General features: G+C 39.6%; 1 protein-coding gene across 1 annotated transcript in view; it reads right to left on the bottom strand.

Moving 5' to 3' along the window:
• Positions 1–1,249: 1,249 nt before the first annotated feature.
• The window catches only part of LOC133018908 (dapper homolog 3-like), a 69,263-nt gene continuing 47,999 nt past the window's right edge, over positions 1,250–22,513 (bottom strand). Inside the window, exons 2-3 of the mRNA XM_061085233.1 lie at positions 6,224–6,347; positions 1,250–4,857 (exon numbers count right to left, since the gene is read on the bottom strand). Coding sequence (XP_060941216.1) covers positions 3,212–4,693 — 1,482 coding nt within the window. The 5' untranslated portion in view covers positions 4,694–4,857; positions 6,224–6,347 and the 3' untranslated portion in view covers positions 1,250–3,211. The remainder of the gene's footprint in view (positions 4,858–6,223; positions 6,348–22,513) is intronic.

Genomic DNA, 22,513 nt, shown 5'->3' with positions numbered 1-22,513 from the left:
TGAATTAAGATTTTACTGTATTTACGTTTAGTTTTAGCCAGCAGCTTCAGTTTGGATTCGATGTCGCCGGCTCTGGCCCCCGGGATACAATTGATTATGGTCGCTGTTGACGCTAATCTCACGTTTCTCAGAACCGAGTCGCCAATAACCAGAGTTTGGTTGTCAGCGGGTACGTCGCTGAGTGGAGAGAATCTATTTGAATCGTAGGCTTTTTAAGGGTAGCACTATGCCCCCTCCGGACCGTCACCCAGCCGCCCCGGGCACCCGGCTGCATGGGGCAGGTCCAGGGACTACTATTTGTGGCTAAGCTACTGGCTAAGCTACGTGGCTCCGCTGCGGCTAGCGCGTACTGGCTAACTACAGCTAACGAGGGTTCTAAGCTGCGGAACCGAGCTTCTAAGTCGATAAGTCTCGCCTCCATCGCTACCCACCCCCCTGCATTTATTACATGTACCACTACTGTTAAGGAAGGCAGAGGAGTAAGTAAAGCTGAGACACTCAGAGCAAGAGAGAGCAGTGGGAGCGAGAGGGAGAGAGAGAAGACATCGCTGCTATAACTACGAGGGTGAGTTTTAAACAGAACACAGAATCACTCAGAGAGCGACCACCACCAGCGGCAAGTAACAGGAAGTGACAAAATGACGCAGCACGCTTACCGTAATGATGTCAGGAGAATCAAAAACTCACCATAGTCTTTAATAACTCTGTTTAAGTAAATGCATCTATAATATTTCTATTTTGAAACAATATTTCTGTTAAACTCATGTCTTGTGTAATGGCCATGCAAGTGCACAGTTCCTTTTTCCAGCAAAAAAGTGCAGTTGGTACAGTCCATCCAGAGAAAACGTGGAGGATCTCCAGAGTTCAGTGCGTCTGAGAGCAACTATTCTATTCAATGTGTGCTGTGTGAGTTTTCTATGCCTGTGTCATGATGTGTGGTCTGAATATACCTAAAGTGAGGCAGTGAACAAGCTTCAACTGATGAAACTAGTGGTTGTTGTTTTTTATCTAGAATATTTAAGAAAGAAAAATTTTATATTTTGACATTTCTTTATTTTCTAAAACACATTGTATATACCGCATTACAAATTTCAATTAAAAGGAAGCTCAAAGTGAGTTGGATAGTGCATGTTAAATGATAATACTGTCAAATACTGAAAGTGACATTGTAACATTAAATTCATTCTTATGCAGGCAACCATGTAATTATTATTAATATTAAAACATTAGAATTGAAAAATTGATAGCATACAGCACCCTTCAATAGGGTATATATATATAATGTCAATGCTCTATAAGTTGCTCTATAAGTGAGACATAATCCCACCAACATTATCTCACGATAATTCAAAGATACTGTTGTACTGTTTCTTGTCTGCTGCTATAAAAAATGAAAATAATAATAATAATAACTCAGCCGTAAATTCAGAGGCACTTTGTATTGTAATAACGTTGTCCTCCTCCAGCACCACTCATTTTCAGTTTCATATTTGGCCATGTCTGACAGATATATTTAAAACCATCAATAATATATTTCATAGCTGTACTAATATGTGGAGAAATATGTGGCATTTCAATAATACATTTCCAATGTGCACATGTAAATGTTTGTTGAGAGTGGATAAAGATGATGGATAAATAGGAGTTAAACTTGCATGGGAAAGTGGGAGACAAAGGATCCTTCTTTTAAAATTAAGGCTGACTTCATGGCAATGAAAACATACTCTTTAAAGATGCAGCAGTTTTCACCTGTCTAGTAAAATAAGTAGGCTTCTCGCTACATGGGAAAAAACACCTGTCGTGTAAATGCAACTTCCCTAAATACCAAAATTCATTTAAAAAGAATGACAGAATTAGAGAAAAAGGTAGATATAAGAGTCATATTCAATAAGAGCTGAGGATAACTTTCACTACTTGTCTCTGACCATTTTCACAGGGTAGTTTCGTAACGACCTGGATTCACTTTCAAGATTCACTTTCAAGTTACTGTTATTGATGGCTGATGACAACCACCAACCTCCCCAGCCAACATCTGGAACCATCAGCGGCAGTAAACACTCAGAAATGAACATAACTTACATGGGGTGCTTGTGATTTTATGTTTCTTTTTTACGGCAAACATGGACTGGTCGAACCATTGCCTTCCTTAGAGAGTGTAAAGCTAATGTTAATGTCTGCCACCCACCAATTGCTGATGCCTTTTTTGCCTCAGTGTGTAAAGTTACAATTATAAATCAGTACTCACCAGCCCATAGCCTGAGATCTTCTAATAAGGTCATGTTAGATATTCCTTGTTTAAAACCAAAGCTGACCGGGGCTTTGCTGTCAAGGTCCAAACCCTCTGGAACAGTTTGCCTGAGAAACTCAGTTAAGGCTCCAGTCAGAACTACTGACTGGAGACTTTATTTAAGACATTTTTTAGGTGAACATCCTCTGGTGTACCCAACAGTTCAACATCGCCACCGGTACATTATTCTCTCATGACTCTCACAAGGCCTAGTCCACCTCCCAACCAAATCATGAACTGCTTTGTTTAAATCAATTATTTTTTCTGCCTAATAACATTCCCACTTAAAGGGGAGTGTAGAGGTTATGCTTATGATCAGGCAGTTACTTATTAAATGGTTAAAGTTAAAGGTCTGATGTAACTGAATTAGATCGATCATACATACAATCCACACAAGAAGGAAAACAAGACCAAAAATAACAAAATTTGCATTGAAATATAAAAATGGCCTTGCATGAGAACCAACAGCTCATAAAAACGCTTGTATATTGAACATTTATCTGGGTATGGCTAAAAGCTAAAACCATGAAATACTGTGACTTCCAAGACAATGTCTAAATAAACAGTGATGTAATTGTTCATTGGGTGTGTATTCGGATGTGCTTGGATATTTCATTAGATCAGGCTATCCTTTGACGAAGCATGAGTCATCCAAATTTCCATCCAAACTATTACACTTCATAAACAATTTTACATCAATTTTTTAAACAAATAACTGATATGTTGATAGCCATTTCTTTCATTGCTTGTTGAGGGTGATCTAAAGCCATCCTATCAATTCAGTCAGTCTACTTCCATGTAGAAATAGATTTTCATATCATACCTAATTAAAAATGTTTGTTGTTTTCACAGTTTGTGTTCAGTCATGCTACATAGTCCAACGCTCGACAGCTCATATTACTTTATTTTGGCCATTATTCCACTTCATACAGTGGTCATTACTTTCAGCGAACCAGTGCGGAAGCGCAAGATCTTCTTCTTAAGGGCATGTGAGGCCTTAATCTTGACAAAAGCTTTGGGCTGCAGAGGGGCTCCAGGTGGGGCCGGAGGTGATGGGAGGGAAAGTTGAGGGGGGAGTTGTTGGGGCCAAACCAGACCACCACTTTCATCTGAGTCACTGGATAGAGAGCTGGAGTCTGGAGAGTCAGCCTCGCTCATGCTTGACTCAGACTCACCCTGATCTTGGTGAAGGTAGTTCTCACTTGGCTTACACAGTGGCACTTGATCCCTCTCTAACTGGTACTCCATGGGTTGATGATGGTGGGAGTGTTGGAGGAGATTGTGGTTGCGGTGTGGAGAGACATATGATGTATGTGTAGAACGAGATTTGCGTGTGCGCCTAGGACAAAGCTCCCTTTGGTTTGGCACAGGTGCCGGCACGGGCAGCTGGTCAGCTTCATCTTGGCTGAGCTCAAGACTGGACTGCCAGCGCCGACAGCTACCACTTCCTTGCTGTTGTTTCTTGCTCCTGGATTGACTACTCCGGCTTCCCCTTCCACCACTCCCACTTCCTCCACCATCCCTCTCTACCGTATTGTACTTGCGCTCTGGAGCCCTTTGCAAGCTGTTCTCTGACTGAGACCTACAAGCCTTCTTCCCCAGCCTCTTAGTGGCACCACTTCTCTCTTCATTCAAACGGCACTTCTTTGGGCCCCCCCGACATCTGGAGGGCTGGACCTGAGAAGCTGTTGGCTGCTGCTCTTCATGATGATGGTTTCTTTCTGGAGAAATCATGCTTCTGTTAGGTTTAGCTATCCCAGAGCCCTTCTGGGGATTGGAGTGATACTGGGCATAAGCTCTGGTGTAGGCTCGACAGGGCTGGGCTGGAATATACTCTGCATTGACCAACTGCCCAACAGGAGAAGGTGGATAGTGAGTCTTTGACACAGCTGGAGCTGGCTGGTAGTTATGAATCAGGGTTGAATCGGTTTCACTATTGCTGGAGTCTTGTTTGGCTGGCTGCACACTGCAAGATAGATAGTCTGGCAAGGTTGAGCTGGATGTGTGAACCATAGAGGCCTGCCTTGGCTTGTGATAAAATCCTGGTTGATGCGGGACACTTTGGAGGAGGTGGTTGTGGTATAAGGGTGAGGCCTCTTCATTTAACTTGGTCCCTAGATGACATTTCTGATCCACATTTTGGCAAGCCTGTGAGGCAGTTCCCTCTGAACACTGGGACAGAGTTGAGATCTGTTGAACAGACACCTGCTTTAGTGAATCTTGTTCATCCTTACGGCATAAACTACTCTGCCTCACAACAGTGACAACTCGGGCATCATGTGAGAGGCTGGTGCGGGGCTTAGAGGGGCGCATGGGTAAAACTCTGCGTTGGATAAGACCAAATATGTAATTCTCTACTTTTTGAGCTTGTTGATAATCTTCCTGACTGGGATCATCATTCCTCATCACCCCAAAGGCATCAGTAACCGTGGCTTGTCTCGTTGTGTCTGATTGCCATGATTCTCCTATCTCCGTCTCTTCTGTACCCTCAGGGACTAAAAGGGAACTTGGGATCACAGGTTGATAATTTGATTCAGGAGATCCATTTTTCTGCGTTACAAGGACATCTCCTGACAAACAAAGAAAATACAACATAAATGATCAGTATTATTTTTGGTGTTACAACTACAGTATCCTGACCATTGCAAATGGAAGACAAAGAATGGGAATTAATGCAACAGTCCTTTCTGTATATTATAAAGTATGTTGTGGACGTATGAGCATGACAGCTACCAGGAGCTTTACATTTTTAAAATATATTTACACAAACATATGTATAATATATATTACCATCATCACATAATCATATATTTTCTTTTTGATACTTTATCTTGTAATTACATACCTACTAATTCCACAAACATATCTGTATGTGTAACACATATCTTGAAAACCATTCATCTCCTTGGCTTCACACTTGGTATATGTATATTTAAGGGTTTGTTCAATATAAATAAAATGTAAATAAACAGGCAAAAAGTGGGGTCAGGGCTAAAGACACAATGCTCCTCACAGCCCGTGGGCCAAAACATAGCTGACATAAATTACGCCAGTTCGTCAAATCAGTCAAACTTATATAAAGGCCAAGCACTTGAACAGTAATAAAGCAAATATTGTTTCATTTAATGAAAAACACTTAAGATAAAGCAGGTAGGATGAACATAAACTTTACTCTGCACCATTGCCTGAATGTTTGATTCGGGTCCTTTAATGGCCCCACCAACAAAATAAACAAACGCACAAGTAAACACAGAGCAGACAGATGTGAAAACCTCCTGGAGGAGGTAAAAGCACAACACTACACTACTTCAGTCAGAAACACTTTGTCATGATGATATTATTTATTGCACAAATGGGAATCCAGTTATGCTTGGCGCAGATGGCTCTTTGGATGTTCCCTGGATTAGCCATGCAGCATGCTAAGATAAAAAAGGGAACGCATGCAAAAAAAAAAACAGTGGGTGTAAGCATGCAAGATACATTTTGTTCAAGATGAATACCATTTACCACAAACATGTTTGGACTCTAAAAGTTGGAGGCAAGTTGCCGGCAGCAGAACCTGAGTGGAAGCGTAGCTGAGCAGGAATCACAGAGGAGGAGGTCGTATTTAAATGGACCTCTTTGTTGAGGGAAAGGGCTGTGATTGGTGGGTGACTGACGAGTGAACACAAATCTCAGTAGCTGACAGCTTATGACAGCTGAGCACATGACTCTGTGTCCTGCATGAACTAATACAAATCTTCATTTATAGGATTGTGAGCTAAATGTTAAACATTCACATCTGTAAAAATCTGTATTCTGCACAAAGGCACACAGTACACTTAATTACTGAAATCACAGCCTTCTGGGATTGAGAATGAACTGATACTGTGTTAACCTTAATGTTCCGTGTACTTTGCAGTGCAATTTTGTTTTTGACAGAGTTGATGCTTTTACCTGAACTGAGTCTGTTATCCCCCAGATAAGGTTTTGTCGACTTGACCTGTGAGTTCACCTTCAGTTCCGCCACCTGTTGTTCTAAAGAGAACGTTAAACCCCATGGAGTGCACTGGAGACGTCTCTGAAAGACACAGAAAAAGACAGTGCAAGTCAAGAGTTTGTTCTTCGGTGTGAAAACTCTCACTCAAGCATGATTAAGATGAACATGGACACAATAATATGTAAATGTTACTTCATTCGAAAGGAGGTAAGTCATACATTAGTTTTGAAAATTTGTAATGTGTTTGTCTGTGCCTGTATTTAGATCTTCTTGACAAATTAAGTTACCATTGGTTCAGGAGCAGGATCACAACTCAACCCTACCTCAAATCACCTGTCAAGCCTACATATACAGGGTCAATCTATCATGCTATGCTTGCCTCAGACTCTTCAGAGAGATCAATGTTCACTTGTACATTCATGCTCACATTTAATCAACAATAACTGATCATGGATCCTAAACTGCGAATCAACTTGCCTAATATAGACGATGATCTCTACGACAAGCGGTTTGAAACTGGCTATCCTTCAGTCATCCTCAGTAGACAGATCACAAACAACTTCACAGGCTAGCCATTTGTGCCTGGTTGCTAACATACATAGGCCTCAGCAGCATCTCTGCTCCAGCTCTCCAAACAAGATTTGTCCTGGAGGCTCATCTCCATCCTTTTCTTGTTTTCAGGCTCTTTCCGGTGCATACACCAGGTAATCTACTCCCCGCGCCACTCGTCCTACACTTTGATTCGACCATCTTCACATTTACCAACAGAGCTCATTGTCATAAACTGGACAGTCGTGCAGGCTTCGCATAACTCCCTTGCACCAACATCCTTTCATTCTATCACCCCTCTCTCTACTCATTCTCCAACAGCTTACAACTTTTTCAGCAGCACAAGAGCCCTATCTAGCAACCATCAGGGCACAATCTCAGGCTAATTAAGTTATTTATTCACCTACTTCATGTAGCCCATCTCCTTCAGCCATGAGGCATCCTGTATTAACAATATAAAGCCCAAAGAAATTCCAAAGAATGTTGGTGTAGTCAAGCACTGCCATCTTTCATCTTCAAGGTCAAAGGACTTAACTCTAACAGACCTCACCCTCTCTTTCCACCACAAAGAGCCGAGCTAAACAGTGAGCTTTCAATCAAACGAAATGGCCTTGCTTTTTGGAGGGACAGGTTTTTACAGCTAATAAGTTCTTTTAGCTTCCTAGGCAGCTGGCCAGAAACAGCAATTTAACCAGGGAACATACAAGGGCACCCAAAGTCTTCTTTCTCATGCACCACCCAGTCTGTTATCATTCATCATCTGCTGCGCCTGGGAGGCAGGATAGTAAGGAAAAACTTCAACCACCTGGGCTGCAGTCTTTCTGCCCCCTGCAGGTATGCTCCTTCTGTGGAGGCTATCATAGCATAAAAATAAAGGCCTTGCTTGCCACTGCTCTCATAAATGGCTTCACAAATAGGTTCCAACCAAGTATAGAAGCACTTTCCTATACTTCCTACACCTAAAACCAACAGTCCACTCTCAATACTCAACCAAAGACCACACAATCACCATCATTTTTCGTTATCTTATCTTTGGCTTCAGAAACAGTCCCAATATATTAGGCTGTATTGGGCCCAAACCAAGAAATACAAACTTTTTTATCATCACTCCAATTTCATAACCTCACTTTACTTTTACCCTCACACAAGCCCTCTTGGAAGTAAATGTCCCTCTTTCCTAAGAAGAAATCTTCAGAGACCCTAGCACTAATATCAAGTTAGAAGACATGGAGTTACCCTGGACTCCCTGAATTTCCTTTCAAGCATCTCTGCCCTCGGATAAATTCAACACACCTGAAGTTGAATCTGTTAAACTCTCTCCTAGATTGAATGCCATCCACATTATTCCTCAAGTCAAATTCATCCTGTCCAGCCTTATAATAAAAGCTGCATCTGTCCCTTCTCTCATTCACAGTTTTTCTGGACCCTGAAAATTTAAATTTATATACGGTAACATTTCTTATCCTATCCTGGAATGATATTTCATTCTTCTATGATGATTTCATAACTCAACCGTAAAAATTTAACATTACACAGACATGGCTCCTTTCATAGGTTTCAGTGACCAAAAGGCAGACTGAAACAATAATTCAGTCTGGGAATTTGAATCCTTTCCAAGCCACCCTTTTCACGCAATGTGCCAGACCTCTACCTTTGTGGGCCAACGGTATTATTGATGTTACAGTTACCAGACAAGTAAACAGTAACAGCAGTAACTCACTACCCTCTGCTATCTTTTCAATGATGAAATATTTGTCAAGTGCCATATGAATCTCCTTCTCTGTTACCACAACCAAAACAGTGAAAATATGATATTTCTAAGGGCTTTTACTTTAAAATTCAACATCAGATTGTCCTGATATTATCTTGGTGACACTCGGATGTGGGGTCATTGTGAAGTGAAATTAGTCTGTTGAAACAGGTCATTTCCCAATGACGTGTTGTTTTTTTGTTGCTTGACTTCAAGTATAAGTGGATTTGAAAGGTCCATGAACTCATTCCTGCTTGCTATATTACTGCTGGTCAAGTTATCAGATCAAGGCTACCGGGAAATGTCCCGGTAGTCCTGATGCGCAGTCCGCCGCAGTCAGTGGCTGCATGGAAAAGGATGGTTCACTTCTGCTTGGCCCTCAGACTTCAGATTCTTTGGGGGCACTAATGGTTTCTGAAGTTTATAATCATTCAAACTGACAACACTGCAGTCGTTGAGATCATATAAAGGGGCCGATTTCATTCCTATGCAATTATACAGTTTCAGCGCAGTTCATCATTGAACTAGGCCACATTCCTTGCTACCACAACAACATAGCTATTTATTAATTATTAATTATCTGTCTTGTTTCTCTTTCCAGAAATTAAAACACTTAGGCACAAAATCAAAAACAGTCCCGCTGTTGTTCAGCTACAAGATTCAGTTAAGTCACTAGCTGGGAAACCTCTCTCACACACTCACAAGCAGCCCTCATCTACATCCAGCCTCAAGTACAATCTGCTTTCAATACTGAGTTCAAGATTCAAGATTCAAGATTTTATTGTCAAATGAACAGAGATAACATGAAGTAGTCACTGTCAATGAAATGCTTGGGTCACACACTCTCTTTAAGCAATGCTCACTCAGTAATTTCAACCCCAAAAAATAAAATAAAAATAGAAATAGTATAAAATAGAATAAAATAGAATAACAATGAAATAGAATATCAAAAATTTAAAATGGAAAATAAAATATATACATCTAAATATATATCTTTACAGATGAAATATATATCTTTACAGTGGACCTGTTTTGATGCTTGTTACGCCAACTATCAGCTTTACAATCTTACACAAGTCCTTTGGATTTCAGACATTTTTTAGAAGATTATTCAGGAGGGCTGACAAAATCCTTGGTCGCTGGTCTTTCAAACATATTGCTCCTATATCAAACAATCTTAGTGACTTTCATCAAGCGTGCACTAAAATGAACTACAATTAATTCACACCTTTTGGTGAAATGATGGCTGAGACAAAACCTTCCAACTGAGTCTCACTCAACCAAGACACCAGTTCATCCTTCACTCATTATCCATTTGTCTTTCCTCAATATCAAATATTTCAATTTCCATTCAAACCCTTTAACCACTTGTTAACTAGTTACCTTATGTTCGGGAGCTTGGTCACACCTCAACTACGTTGTGTTGAGCCAACACTGCACTATGAATCAACAAGTATCCCTTTTCTGACCAAACAGTGACATTGTAAAAGGACAGTCATGAAATTACAGAGACACAGAGAGCATTAACCTTCACATTCACAGACAGATATGACCCCTTGAACTTTTTATCAAAACACTGGAACAATAACACCCCCTCACACACACAAACGCGCACACTGCCCGCCCCTACTGGGCCTGAGGCACCTGGATGTAAGCTAAGGGATGGAAACAAACTCAGTTATGTAGGCGTTGAAGCTGTAATGAGAGAGAATATGGCATCCCACTATTTTTCAAGACTTTTGCTGAGGGTGTGTTTCCTGTTTAGAGGAAAATTACGTGCTTTTAAGTCCAAGTCTGTCACAGCCTGTCAAAAAGACACATTGTCTTTATTGGCATCTTTCAAGATGCAGGTCTTTCAGGTCTCTGTCTGCCAGCAATTCATTGAAATCACATGGCAGTTGAAGACACTTCTTTGATACAATACATTATAGGATTAAAAGTAAAAAGCCTTAACAAACAATATTAAAGTAATGACGTGGTCATATCAATAATTAAGGAGATCCAAATGTTGTTAAGAAATATGGTTCAAAAGGCGAAAGTTAGAAAATCTGGAAAGTCATTGACTGAGAAAGTGGAATGCTGAACAGGTCAGAAGACTCAACACTGACTCTCAGATATGGACACTTCAGTCTGGCATTTGAAGACGAAGGACCAAGAAAACTGGCTGCAACACAGGAATTTGTGGGAGCTGCTGAGAGGTACGAGAAAGAAATTGGTCATTCAGTATTGAAGAATTTCACATCCTCCAGCATAGCAATGATAGGAACATTGTATTTTCTTAAATAAGGATAAAGCATAAGCAGCGTGCAGGGCCTGACATTGAACCTTGGGGTAAACAACAACAATTCAGCAGAAGAGGATGAGAAATGACCATAAGTGATTTATCAGAACTGAAACTGATCAAAGTGTCGTATAGGAAACAAACAGAAACAAACTATTCTAAGGTTACCGGATTTTTCAGGGTCAGAACTTGGCCTGAACATATTTTCCTCTGAGTTCTGTGTAACATGTCTTTGTCAAGTTAAAGCTTAACTCTTCTCATTGTATGTAGATCTTTCTGACAATCACCATATTGTATGATTCTGTTTCCACTACAGGGACATATGATGTCTTGTTTATGTTCAGTCATTTTATTGATCATCAAAGGGGCAGTCTTCTGTATCTTTTGAGGCATTTAACCCAAACACATTCAGTTGATTAGGAGAGCAGTTATATTACCAACATCAGAGCTGAAAACTGTGATTGAAATAGATCAGAGAACATAAGAGCCCCATAGGAGTGAACCAACAGAGTGTTTTAACATCTAAGAATAATTGAATCACTTCTCATTACAAACAGCTTTAAGCTGTGGGAATCAAATCAATCTAACGAAGCTGTATTTTTTAAAGTATTTTTCATAATTCACATGAAGAAACAGTAGCCACAAATAGGACCATCCTTACTTCATGCCATGCTTTCTACAGTGTGAGTCTGTGAGCATGCAAAAAGAGGAAGGCATGTACTTTCCAAAAAAGGTTGTGTGTGGGTTAAACGGCTACTTATGTGAGACCACACTGACTCAATGGCTGCCTTTCTTTTCTACTTGAGTGCACATTCATGCACACATACTTATGCCTTTGCATAGACTGACATGCAATTATCCATGAATGAGCACACTCATGCATGCACACATGTGCACACTTTGTAATACCATTGAAGTCTTGAACTGTGAATTTAATTAGTTGTCTATCCTCCCTATACTAAGTGTATTTTTGTTGAATATAGGGTAACTCTGGTCAGTCTGGCTTGATGCTCTTATAGTAATATGAATCATTGGCCTAAAATGAACAGAACATAAACATTTCTGACACTGGCCACACATTTGATTTGTTGTCTACCGTATACTATAATGTAATCATCCACAGTTGCATAGGGATTATTTGCAAAGACTGGTTAGGATAAATAAGACAATTGAGAGTCATCACTGGCTCCTGTTAGGATAAGAAATGTATATTGTGACATAAGGTTACTTTATTTGTACCCGTAGGTAGATTTGTTTTGCAGCAACAAAAAGAGAAGGCTTCCATCCAAAACAGTACAAAATTACACAGACAGAAGACAAGATCACATAAACCATTAAGAAACCATGAACTCAGATAAAAAAGCTAAAATGTGTGCACCAGTGTGTTTATGGATTTATTTTTCAATGGAAGGTAATTCCATGGATTTGCAGGTATGCTGCATTATGTACGTGGGTACCAAGAAATGTTTAAAAGCAAGTGCTGTCACCATGGTAACAAATAGGTAAAAAATTTAAAGATCAGGATGAAAAAAGAGAAAGTATTTAAGTAAGGGTTAGAGCAACACAAGGAAAACTAGGGCCACATTGTAGCACTAACGGGCCAGAGCACAGGCAATTTCAAGCCTGTTGCGTTCGGTGAAGAGAGAGCGATCAATGAACAAGCGCACGTCTCCGTGTTGCATGCATTTTGCACTCTGCGGCAAGGATAAACGCTTCACTTCCTGTTGCCAGCCGGTGGCAATGTGATTTTAAGTCATGGTGTCTTTGTAGATGTCATAAGGTCAAGAGTCTTACATTTGTAGTTTGGACTTGATTGGACCAAATATGTCTGAGACACAGAAGCTCGTGTTTTGATGGCGTGTAATCAAACTTCGACACCAGGCCACGGTCACACCGTGTGATGAAATCAAATATACCGATTCAGTTTATATCTCCATCTTGTTTAGGTGACATTCCCAGAAGTTGAAGTTGATCAGATGAGAGCCCTACGACAAGTTCATCAGAGTTAAATTGTAGAAAATGGCCAAAATGGCCACCAAATTTAGAATGGCAGGCTTCCTGTTTGGTCTAGCATATGTATAGAAGAGACTTATTTCTTTGTCATGAAAAGACACATGTCCCTATCGATTTTTGTAGACTTAGGCCAATCGTAGTGCCTGGGCTAGTCAGTTATTTTGCCACGCCTATTCCTTAAAACCATCTTAATGTCTGAGAGGGGGGGCTGTTGCTACACAAATGTAGTTTGAGGGAGATGAACACAGAAGTTACAGTGATTTCGTGTTTAACGGCGAGTTGATGAACTTTAATGCCACGCAATTAATAATCCGCATGATGAAAATTCACAGTAATCTTATGCCTACATTATCAATGTCTTGAGACCCATTTGAAGCAGTTTGACATGGTTGCTCAAAGTGGATGAGGAGGAATACTTCCAAGTGTAAGACGTTCCAAAAACAAGACATTTTCTGTTGCTACCAGGGGGCGCTGTAATTTTAAGTCATGATTTCTGTGTAGATGTGATTAGGTGGCGACTCTTGTCTTAAATTTTCACCACTTTCTAATTTACTGCAAACTTTAAATGATTTTAGAGCATGTTGAAGCCCTCAAAAAACCCATTCACTACGCTCAGAATAATCCATACAAATTCAATAGGGCCTCTCACCGTTGGTGCTCCGGCCCTAATAACAAAGACGGGGACTGGAAACATGGATAAATAATGTAAGACATGTTTTAAAAGACAGAAACAAACAAAGAAAGAAAACCAACAGTCTGTCATCATGCACATAAAAAGAAGAAACACAGTTTACGCTGTTTACATGCAAGAGAGTAATTGATCACTGTGCCTTCATCTTATCTTTTGCAGTAACAATAGATGGGACTCAGGGACAATGTGAGATCTCCTTTAGTCTTTTATCTTATTTTGTGGTCCCAGGGAAACGCCATTTTATTTTGTCTACAAAACTGTTGTATGTCTGGTAAAATGACAATAAAGTCTGATTTGATTTGATAAAAAATGTAAATGTGAGCTGTCTGACTGAAATATAATCAATCAATATAATATATGAGTTTCATGTGAAAAACCTTAATGGTTGAAATTAAATGATCACAGAGGTATATATATTTAGAGATGACAATTAGGGTTGCAAAATTCCGGGAATATTCAAAGTTGGAAACTTTCCATGGGAATTAACAGGAATATACGGGAATTAACAGGAATAAACTGGAAATGTTGTGGATAATTTATACTAACTGTATTTACCTTGTCATATACAGACATAAATATAAACATTTTGTTTTGTCATAGGCTAATTTGAGCCCTGAGGAAACTTTGGGCACTTGACTATACGCCTCTGCCTCTTTGTGTCATTCTTAACATAGGTCTTTGCACAGTATTTGCAAATGTACACAGCCTTTCCTTCTACATTGGATGGGGTGAAATGTCTCCACACATGAGTTAGTAAACGTGGCATTGTTCAGTAGAATAAGATGAGAAAAAAGTTTGTAAAAACACACTGACGCAATGCCAGAGATATAAATAGTGAGCCAAACAATTGGAATCGTCTGTAAAAATATTTTTCAATTGATGGATAAATGTATGGAAATAGGCTAGATAAACAGATGAACAATCCTCAATCAGCATGCTAATATATTTTCCCCAGTATTATCATCGAATCTTACCTGACTAGTCCTGCACACTACAGCGACCTCAATAGCCCTGCTGTAGTGTGCAGGATGCTGGGAATTATCTGTGCATGTGATGGAAGAATGCAGAGCGGAGGGTTGAAATTCAATGTGCATCGTGTGCTGCATTCCATACATCTTTAAAATAGAGTTTTGAATGATGTTTTTATTGCTCAGTGTTTAATTTACGTTTGTTTTTTTTTTCAAAATTCCCAAAATTTCCGAGCTTAACTCCCGTAGAAAGTTTCCAGAAAGTTTCCAGAAATTTACCGGAAACTTTCCGCCCCTTTGCAACCCTAATGACAATATCCCCCTGCATTATATTATTGATAAAGGCCTTCCAATGTCATTTTGCCATGCTTGCCAGAGAGCCAGGCAAGCTTTGTCTCAACTAGATGTGAAGGCAGTAGGCAACTGGGCCAACTACGTGTGCACTGTGTTCCACATCAATCACTGGTATTATGAGAGCAGATGAGACTCATCTAAGGACAGTGTATAGGACAGAAAAGAAAAGTCTGTGGTCCTTTTACAAAATAACCATGACATGAAACCTCCCAGGGGGCAGCTGAGGTTGGTGCAGTTGGAAATTGTTGTGCCTTATACAGTCAAAAGCATTTGATGAATCAGACAGTGTGTTGTGGAGGAGCAAACTGGAGGACTAGGCCCCTGGTATCAGGAACAACACTGCCCATGATCTATTCAGTGCCTGTGTCTTTCAGCTGATTTTATCAACGCCAGATGGAGCCGTTTAAGGGATTGTTCCTTCCTATATCCACAGAGATAAGTTGATCCCTGTATTGATTGCCACAGGAAATCCCATTCAGTGTCTTAGAGACATCATGGCAATTTGCTGTCGGTTAATTTAATCCAGACTGTGAACACAAAGTGGGGCTCGTTGTAATTTCACTGTATTTTAGTTGAATTAGGGAAAATGGATAGAGTTGTCCACCAAGGGTGTTATGTTTTCCTCCCTGTCCATTAGTTGGTTAGTTTGTATGTAAGTAAGATTATACAGACTACTGGATGGATTACCCTTCAACTTGGTGATTTAGGGAATAACCTGTCAAGGCATTCTTTTTCACTTCCTTTAACATTGAGAGATAGGCGTTGACATTTTCTCTCATTCCCAGGGAATAATTTCATGGATCTTAATGAAAAGATCATACATTTAGTGACAGATTTTTATAAATTTGTTTAATTTTGTTCAGTTTTATTGAATTTAAAGGCACAATTTAGTCTACTGAGGCAATTCTAGTTTGTTCTTGTTACTAGATTTACCCCTGATGCTCAATCAATCAATCAATAAAATTTTATTTGTATAGCCCATATTCACAAATCACAATTCGTCTCATAGGGCTTTAACATGGTGTGACATCTTCTGTCCTAAACCCTCAGCAAGAGTAAGGAAAAACTACAAAAAAAACCTGTTAAATGCTGTCTGATAGTCTGTGCTTTGATTTGGATATATTTGAAGAAGATGTTTTACATAGTCAATATCCCTCAATTTAAGGCTAAAATCTGAAAAATGCTTAACCCCAATGGTGTGTGCTGACCCATTTGCCAGGCAAGCAGCGTTCTTCAAGCTCTGTCCCACAGTGAATGATATTTTTTCTATATTTTCTGAGGGGAGTGTTTCTCCACATTCCTCTTGTATCACCCATTAAACATAGCAATATTTTGAAGCTATAAGATAAAAAGTAAGAGTTACAAGCTGGCCAAACAGCAGCAAAAGCTACCAGTTGAGAATGACAGTATGTTCAAGTACAAACGCACACACACCATATCTGAATGCCTTGGTCAAGGATTCAAAAGCAGCTGCTAAGGAAGGGAGAGTGTCTGCTTACTTTCCACATAATGTTTTATCAGCTGCTCTAAACTCACAGGCCTGTGCCTGCATTATCACTTCACCATTACTGCAACTTCACTCATGACCAACATGTCTGAATTCCTTTAAAATTTCTAATTTGTAACCAATTCTCTTTTTCAGATCAACATACTGTGATAATCTTTAACTCTTAAAAATTACTAGGGAAGACTTCTCACTCTTTTCCTGCTTTGTGAACAACATTATGAGGATGAGAAAATGAATGGACTGTCAGTTGCAGCCTGAACACATTTATGTGTGTGAATGTTTAGTGTCTGCATAAGTGTAGTGTTTGGATAAACTATTTATGTGTGAGTATCGAACTCTGAGTTATCTGAATGCGTTTATGACCTTATCACTCACAATAGCTATTGATATAGAGTTTCAAGACATGGTATAAGGGTCTGCTGTGATATGACTTCTTTATCTTACAGTATGAGATGATATGAAATGACATGTACTGTAAGTGTCATTTATTGTGCCATATGCTATGTGTTGGGATTTCGATCATACACAGACAGTCTTCAGTTTACTCTGCGGTAGATTTGACTTTGAAAGGATGAAATTTGAATTGTTGCATATCAGTCTACAATCAAGAATGCAGAGCACACAAACACACTCACAGACACTTACAGACACTCACAGACACACACCTCGTTTCGAGTCAACCATTCAAAGTATCCCCTGACTAGTCCCTTAACATACAGGAGGCCACAGGGAAGGTTGTGCTGTGTCTCCAGCTGCTGTCAGCTGTCACATGGCTGTCAGCAACTCCTGCTGAGGATTAAATACACCTACTCTGTCACACACACACACACACACACACACACACACACACACACACACACACACACACACACACACACACACACACACACACAAACGAACACACAGGTTTGTTGACCTTTCCTTAGATGCAGTGTGATACTATGTTAAACAAAAGTTAAATAAAAGCCACATAGTTACCACCTGAAAATTAACCGCTCTATTAACAATTGATTAACATTGATGTCATCAACAAATGATAGAAGAAAGAAGAAAGTTTGCAATCCTTAATATATAAATATAACATGTAGGTGCTGGATATGCCTTGCTGTTACTACTGCTATCTCACAGGACGTCATACCCACAATCAGTTTCACAGTGCTCTAAATGCTAATTGCTGAATAATACAACTAACCCAAAGAAGATAAAAAATAACAAAATGGCGATGACCTATGTGAACATTTGAGAGGCATCATAACAGTGGAGACCACAGAGAGTTGAAAAGTATAAAAAGGGAAGAAAAGGTTGCTCGGTATCTGCTTGACAGGTAGGACATTTAGATTTGCTATTGCTCACATTTGGTTCGAATTGGTTCTGTGAACAAATAACCAATACAGCTGTTTTGGAGGATGTCTGCAAAATTGGAATTGGTTACTTTTTGTGGAGGTTGCCTTTCACACATAAAAAAATGCATTAAGAGATTCTCCACTCACAGCAAAACAGAATTTTCTGGATTGTACAGGTGGGGGATGGGGCAGCATGCAGGAGGCAGGAGGTAACTTAATAATTCTACCCCAGAGATCACATGTTTTTGTTCCCAGCACCGACAGTCAGCCCTTATGAATAAACTCTCTCTTAGACGCTGTCTTCTACATGTATGGCACTGCTTTTTCATCCTGAGATGTTGGTTTTCTTTTCTTTTTTCCTTTTTTTTTGTGTTTGTTAGAAATGTCACCAACACCTGAATCCTGCGAAGGGTTGCTGTGTTCTCACATCAGCTCCTCCTGGCTCCCTGTGGACTTTATACTAGGGGGCCAGCCGGAGAATGTGCGGAGACTCTCTGTCTGACATTTCCGTTCAGACAATACAGTCCACCCGGAGAATCTAGACAGTCTGATAGCAGCTTAAGTCAGTATTGTGTTGCTCCATTTGCAAATGTTTGTGGTGGCTGACTTCACTCACATGAATGTGGGGGGTGGAGCCTTTGAAAGCAGGGTGAAGTGAGGGCAGGGGTGTATCTTTTTAGTCTTACTTTGAGCTCACCCCACCTTTAATATCTACAGTATAAGTACAACATCATAAAAATAAAGTTTATATTTTTGTAATTAAAATGAATCCAGGTCAATAGTCCGTAATTTTGCTTGACTGTCTCAAACTGCAGATGACTGTGGGCCGTGAATAATTTTACATAAAAAATGTATTACATGCTTAATATTTGTTAGTTTCCGGAAAATGTTAACCCCTATATATATCTTGAGGCCTGCGTTCCATGTTTAGTATCTTCTGCTTGTGACACAAAGCAGATGGAAAACATAGGTATTGTAGCTCCTATTAATAGATAACTTTACCCTTCCCAAATAGAAAACTGTTATTCCAGAACCACTGATATTGATTTTGAAAGAATTTCCCAAACGGTTCAATATAATCGGTGAAAGGAGACTTCAGCAATAACAACAAGAACTTTCTAGGAATTAAGTCAAAGACTGGAAATCGTTTCATCCCGTGGTAAATGTATGTTTCGTAACTGCTAGTACTTCCCCCACTATGCCTACAGCAAAAATAACGGGCCAAGTCGCATCTTAAAACAAAAACTCTGAAGCCTAATCAAGCAGCGGGTGTTACAAGGGTCACATCACGGGGCCACTCCTGTGTAAACGTTTGGAAACAGACTCCATTGCGCACGAACTGAGTCGACTGTCCTTTATATCAGCAAACTACGAAGAGGGGTGTCGAGTTTGACGAACTTCTACACCAATGTCCTATCAACAGACAAACTTACAGTCTGAATCCCGAGGTCATTTTCATCCGACGCGTTGCCATCTGGTGCGTCCAGGGCGCAACGGGCCGACCGTAGAGCTCCCCACGGCGGACCCACAGGAACACGAGAGTCCCCGAGGCAGAGAGCGCTGAGCACTCGGCATTCTTGCCTCTGTTTGAGCAGCTCCAGCTCACACAACCCGGCCAGACTGGCCTCCAACAGCTCCTTATTCCGACTCCGCTCCGCTTCCATGGGCAGAGATAGGGTTGGGAGCACGACTTCAAAAGGGCCTTGCAAAGACATATAGCCCCCCGTTGTCTTCTCCACTATCCCAAAGAAAGGAAGCTAAATAAATCCACCGAATGCTTGACCTACGCTCCTTATTATCTGGTTAGCCACAGTAAAGCAGCATCGGCTGCTGTACTCACTGCTTTCGGACTCGGACCCATTCCCCCGCCCCAGCCTGCGCTCTGCTGGGCAGTCTCACTCAGACAGCTGTTGGCGGAGCCTGTGAAAGCAGGCAGCCTTTTGTTGGTTCTGTCAGACACCCACAACCGACACAGGCCACTGTAGACGTATTCTACTGTCAAAACAAAACAAACTGCCCTCTATTCCAGGAAAGAGGTACAACATGCAACAGGCAGTGTTTTTGGTCTTCACAGTCATTTATTACACTAATTTGAGCAGCAACAGTAAACCAATGTTATCAAGAGTGCCTTTATAGCCACTACATACTGACTCATGTGGAAACACACTCTGTAGTGTGATGTAACAAAGTACATTTACTTAATTACTGTACTTTTTTCATGTAACTGTACTCCACTACACTATTGCAATGCATTGAGGTACATGTTCACTTGTGCACACATGTTTATTATAGATTTCAAATAAATCAATAACTAATTCTAAAACAATTGGCCCACTGATTAATATATCAGAGCGGGCAGGTAATATGAGACCTGGCCTCCTGCAGCAGCACCACTCTCTAACACCTCCAATGGATTCAGAAGAGGCCACTGCAGAGACTGCATATGATGTATTACACTGCCTTGGGGGATAGGATATAAGCAAGTACTCTGACTTTTAATACTTTAAATATATGTAAAAACAAGTTCCTTACCTTTATACAAAAACAAAAATTAATGTGGTACTTTTAGTGTAATAATACATTTACTTGAGTGCATTTTTCCTCTTTATTTACTTTTACTTAGGTTAAATGTTTGAGTGCTTTCTCCACCATTGCACACACTGTACATACAGATAGTCAATAAGTGCATGCTGAGTGCACACTGTATAAAGATGCTTTAGTTCACCCTCTACATATAGACATTCTGTTATCTGCATCTGTATCTCTAAATACAGAATATATTGCAAATGTTTTATAAGGACTTACTGTACATACAGAGTATTTAGGCTAATGTTAATAAAGAACATACTGTAGGTGTGCCACGAGTGTGAATATTACATGCAGATGTTCAACAAGCACATGCTGTACATGCTGTGGATGTTCTATAACTATATAATGTGCATAGGGAGGCCTGAGAAGTTTTATAGGGATATTTTACTGAAAAATGTAAATCCACTCATTATCTACTCACCACTATACCAATGGAGGGGTGGCGGAAGTGTCTGACCACAAAACACTTTTGGAATTTCAGGGGTGAACGGCGTTGCAGCCAAATCCAATACAATTGAAGTAAATTGCGACCACTTCTTCATAGTAAAAAAACAACAGAAAAAGAACATAAAATACCTCCATATTGCTCCTGTGATGTCATCCAATCGTCCATAAGCCTCAAACCTGCATCAATTACATTACTTTTTAGTATGTAAAGCAAAAAAAATATTAATTTAATTTTGAATAACCATTCAGAGTTATGAACAAAAGTTCTTAACTCATGTTAAGAACCTTTGTTTGACTTTTCAGATGTCCATAACAAAGGAATGGAAACATAAATGGTTTGTATCTGTATAGTGCTTTTCTTGGGGAAATGGGGAAGACGAGGATGCAACCGTTGACTTTTTGGTTAGAAGATGACCCGCTCTACCCTCATTGCCACTAATGCTCCTCATCCAAACAACCATTTGGTGATTTAACATGAACAGTAAATACTGCTTCTTAAGAACTACCAGATTAAAATAAACACAAAAATCATATTTAAGTGAAAACATCACATAACAGAATGAAGACAGTAGATATAACAAATTAACTTTCATTGAAAAAGGCTTATTTTCTGTTGTCAAACCGAATCATAGAGAAGGTGGTCATGTCAGAGAGAAGGGTAAAACTCAAAAGCAATGGTTTGAATCAATAACATAAACAAACGACACATACTTGCCACAGGGTGCCAGCATTACCTTGCAGGAAAACTCAAGCATTTGTGATCTCCTATCATGGATCTGCTATATTCAGATCAAACAAAGCCAATATATCATGTAAAACGTACAAAATGTTATTCTCTCTGTTGATTTAAATGTTATAATTGTATTAACAGAGGCACTTACGATTACAGCAGAGTCCACATGAGTATTTCCTTTGTTCTATTTGGACATTTGAACAGATAAATTATTCAGTTCTGCCTTTGTCATCTAAATTTGAACATTGATTAATAGGTTTGTAACCACAAGTTTAATTTGCCTGCTAATAGTCTGTTTTAATGCTGCATATACTGAATTATTTCAGAACTTTCTTATCAGTCATCATAGTCATATTGTTTGAAAATCACTGAAACTTTGATCCTTCTGTTATTATTTGTATCTGTGTTGTATATAGAAAGATATAGGGAGCTAACTGAACGACTGAACATTTCATGACTTGCATGCCTCCTCTCTGGTTAATTTTAATTCAAACATCATTCCCTCATTGTTAGATATGGTAAATTGTCCCCCTTTTATGTTGTGGTGGACAAAGTACCCAGATCCTTAACTTCAATGATGTGAGAATACCCATTATACGAAAAACATTGAGTCCTTTATGACAAATCCCACTTCAAAATAAGAACATACATTTTAGCTGAAGATTTGAGCATGATGTAAAGCAAAATTACTGGTTTGGTCACTCTGACTGATTTATTAATTATGACATTATTAGATAATTAATACTGCAGTAATATATGACTAATCGTTTTTGTTGTTAGAAGTAAATCGTTTTATAGACAGAGACACCAGACAAATCTGAGGGATCATGAGATTATTAATTGGAGAGAAACGAGGAGAAAGCAAGTTGTTTCACAGATATGCTTTCCGTTCTGTTTCTCTATTCCTGAAGGGAAATATTATTGTTACAATGATTCTTTCATCACCAAAGCAATACAAAGAAACAGAAATTAAAATATTAGGAACCGATGAAACTTCTTTACACTCTGCCCTAATAGGAGTC

The sequence above is a fragment of the Limanda limanda genome, chromosome 14, assembly GCF_963576545.1.
Source record: "Limanda limanda chromosome 14, fLimLim1.1, whole genome shotgun sequence".
Taxonomy (NCBI): Eukaryota; Metazoa; Chordata; class Actinopteri; order Pleuronectiformes; family Pleuronectidae; genus Limanda; species Limanda limanda.
The sequence above is the reverse complement of the archived record's forward strand: the minus strand, read 5'-3'. Positions and strand labels throughout refer to the sequence as shown.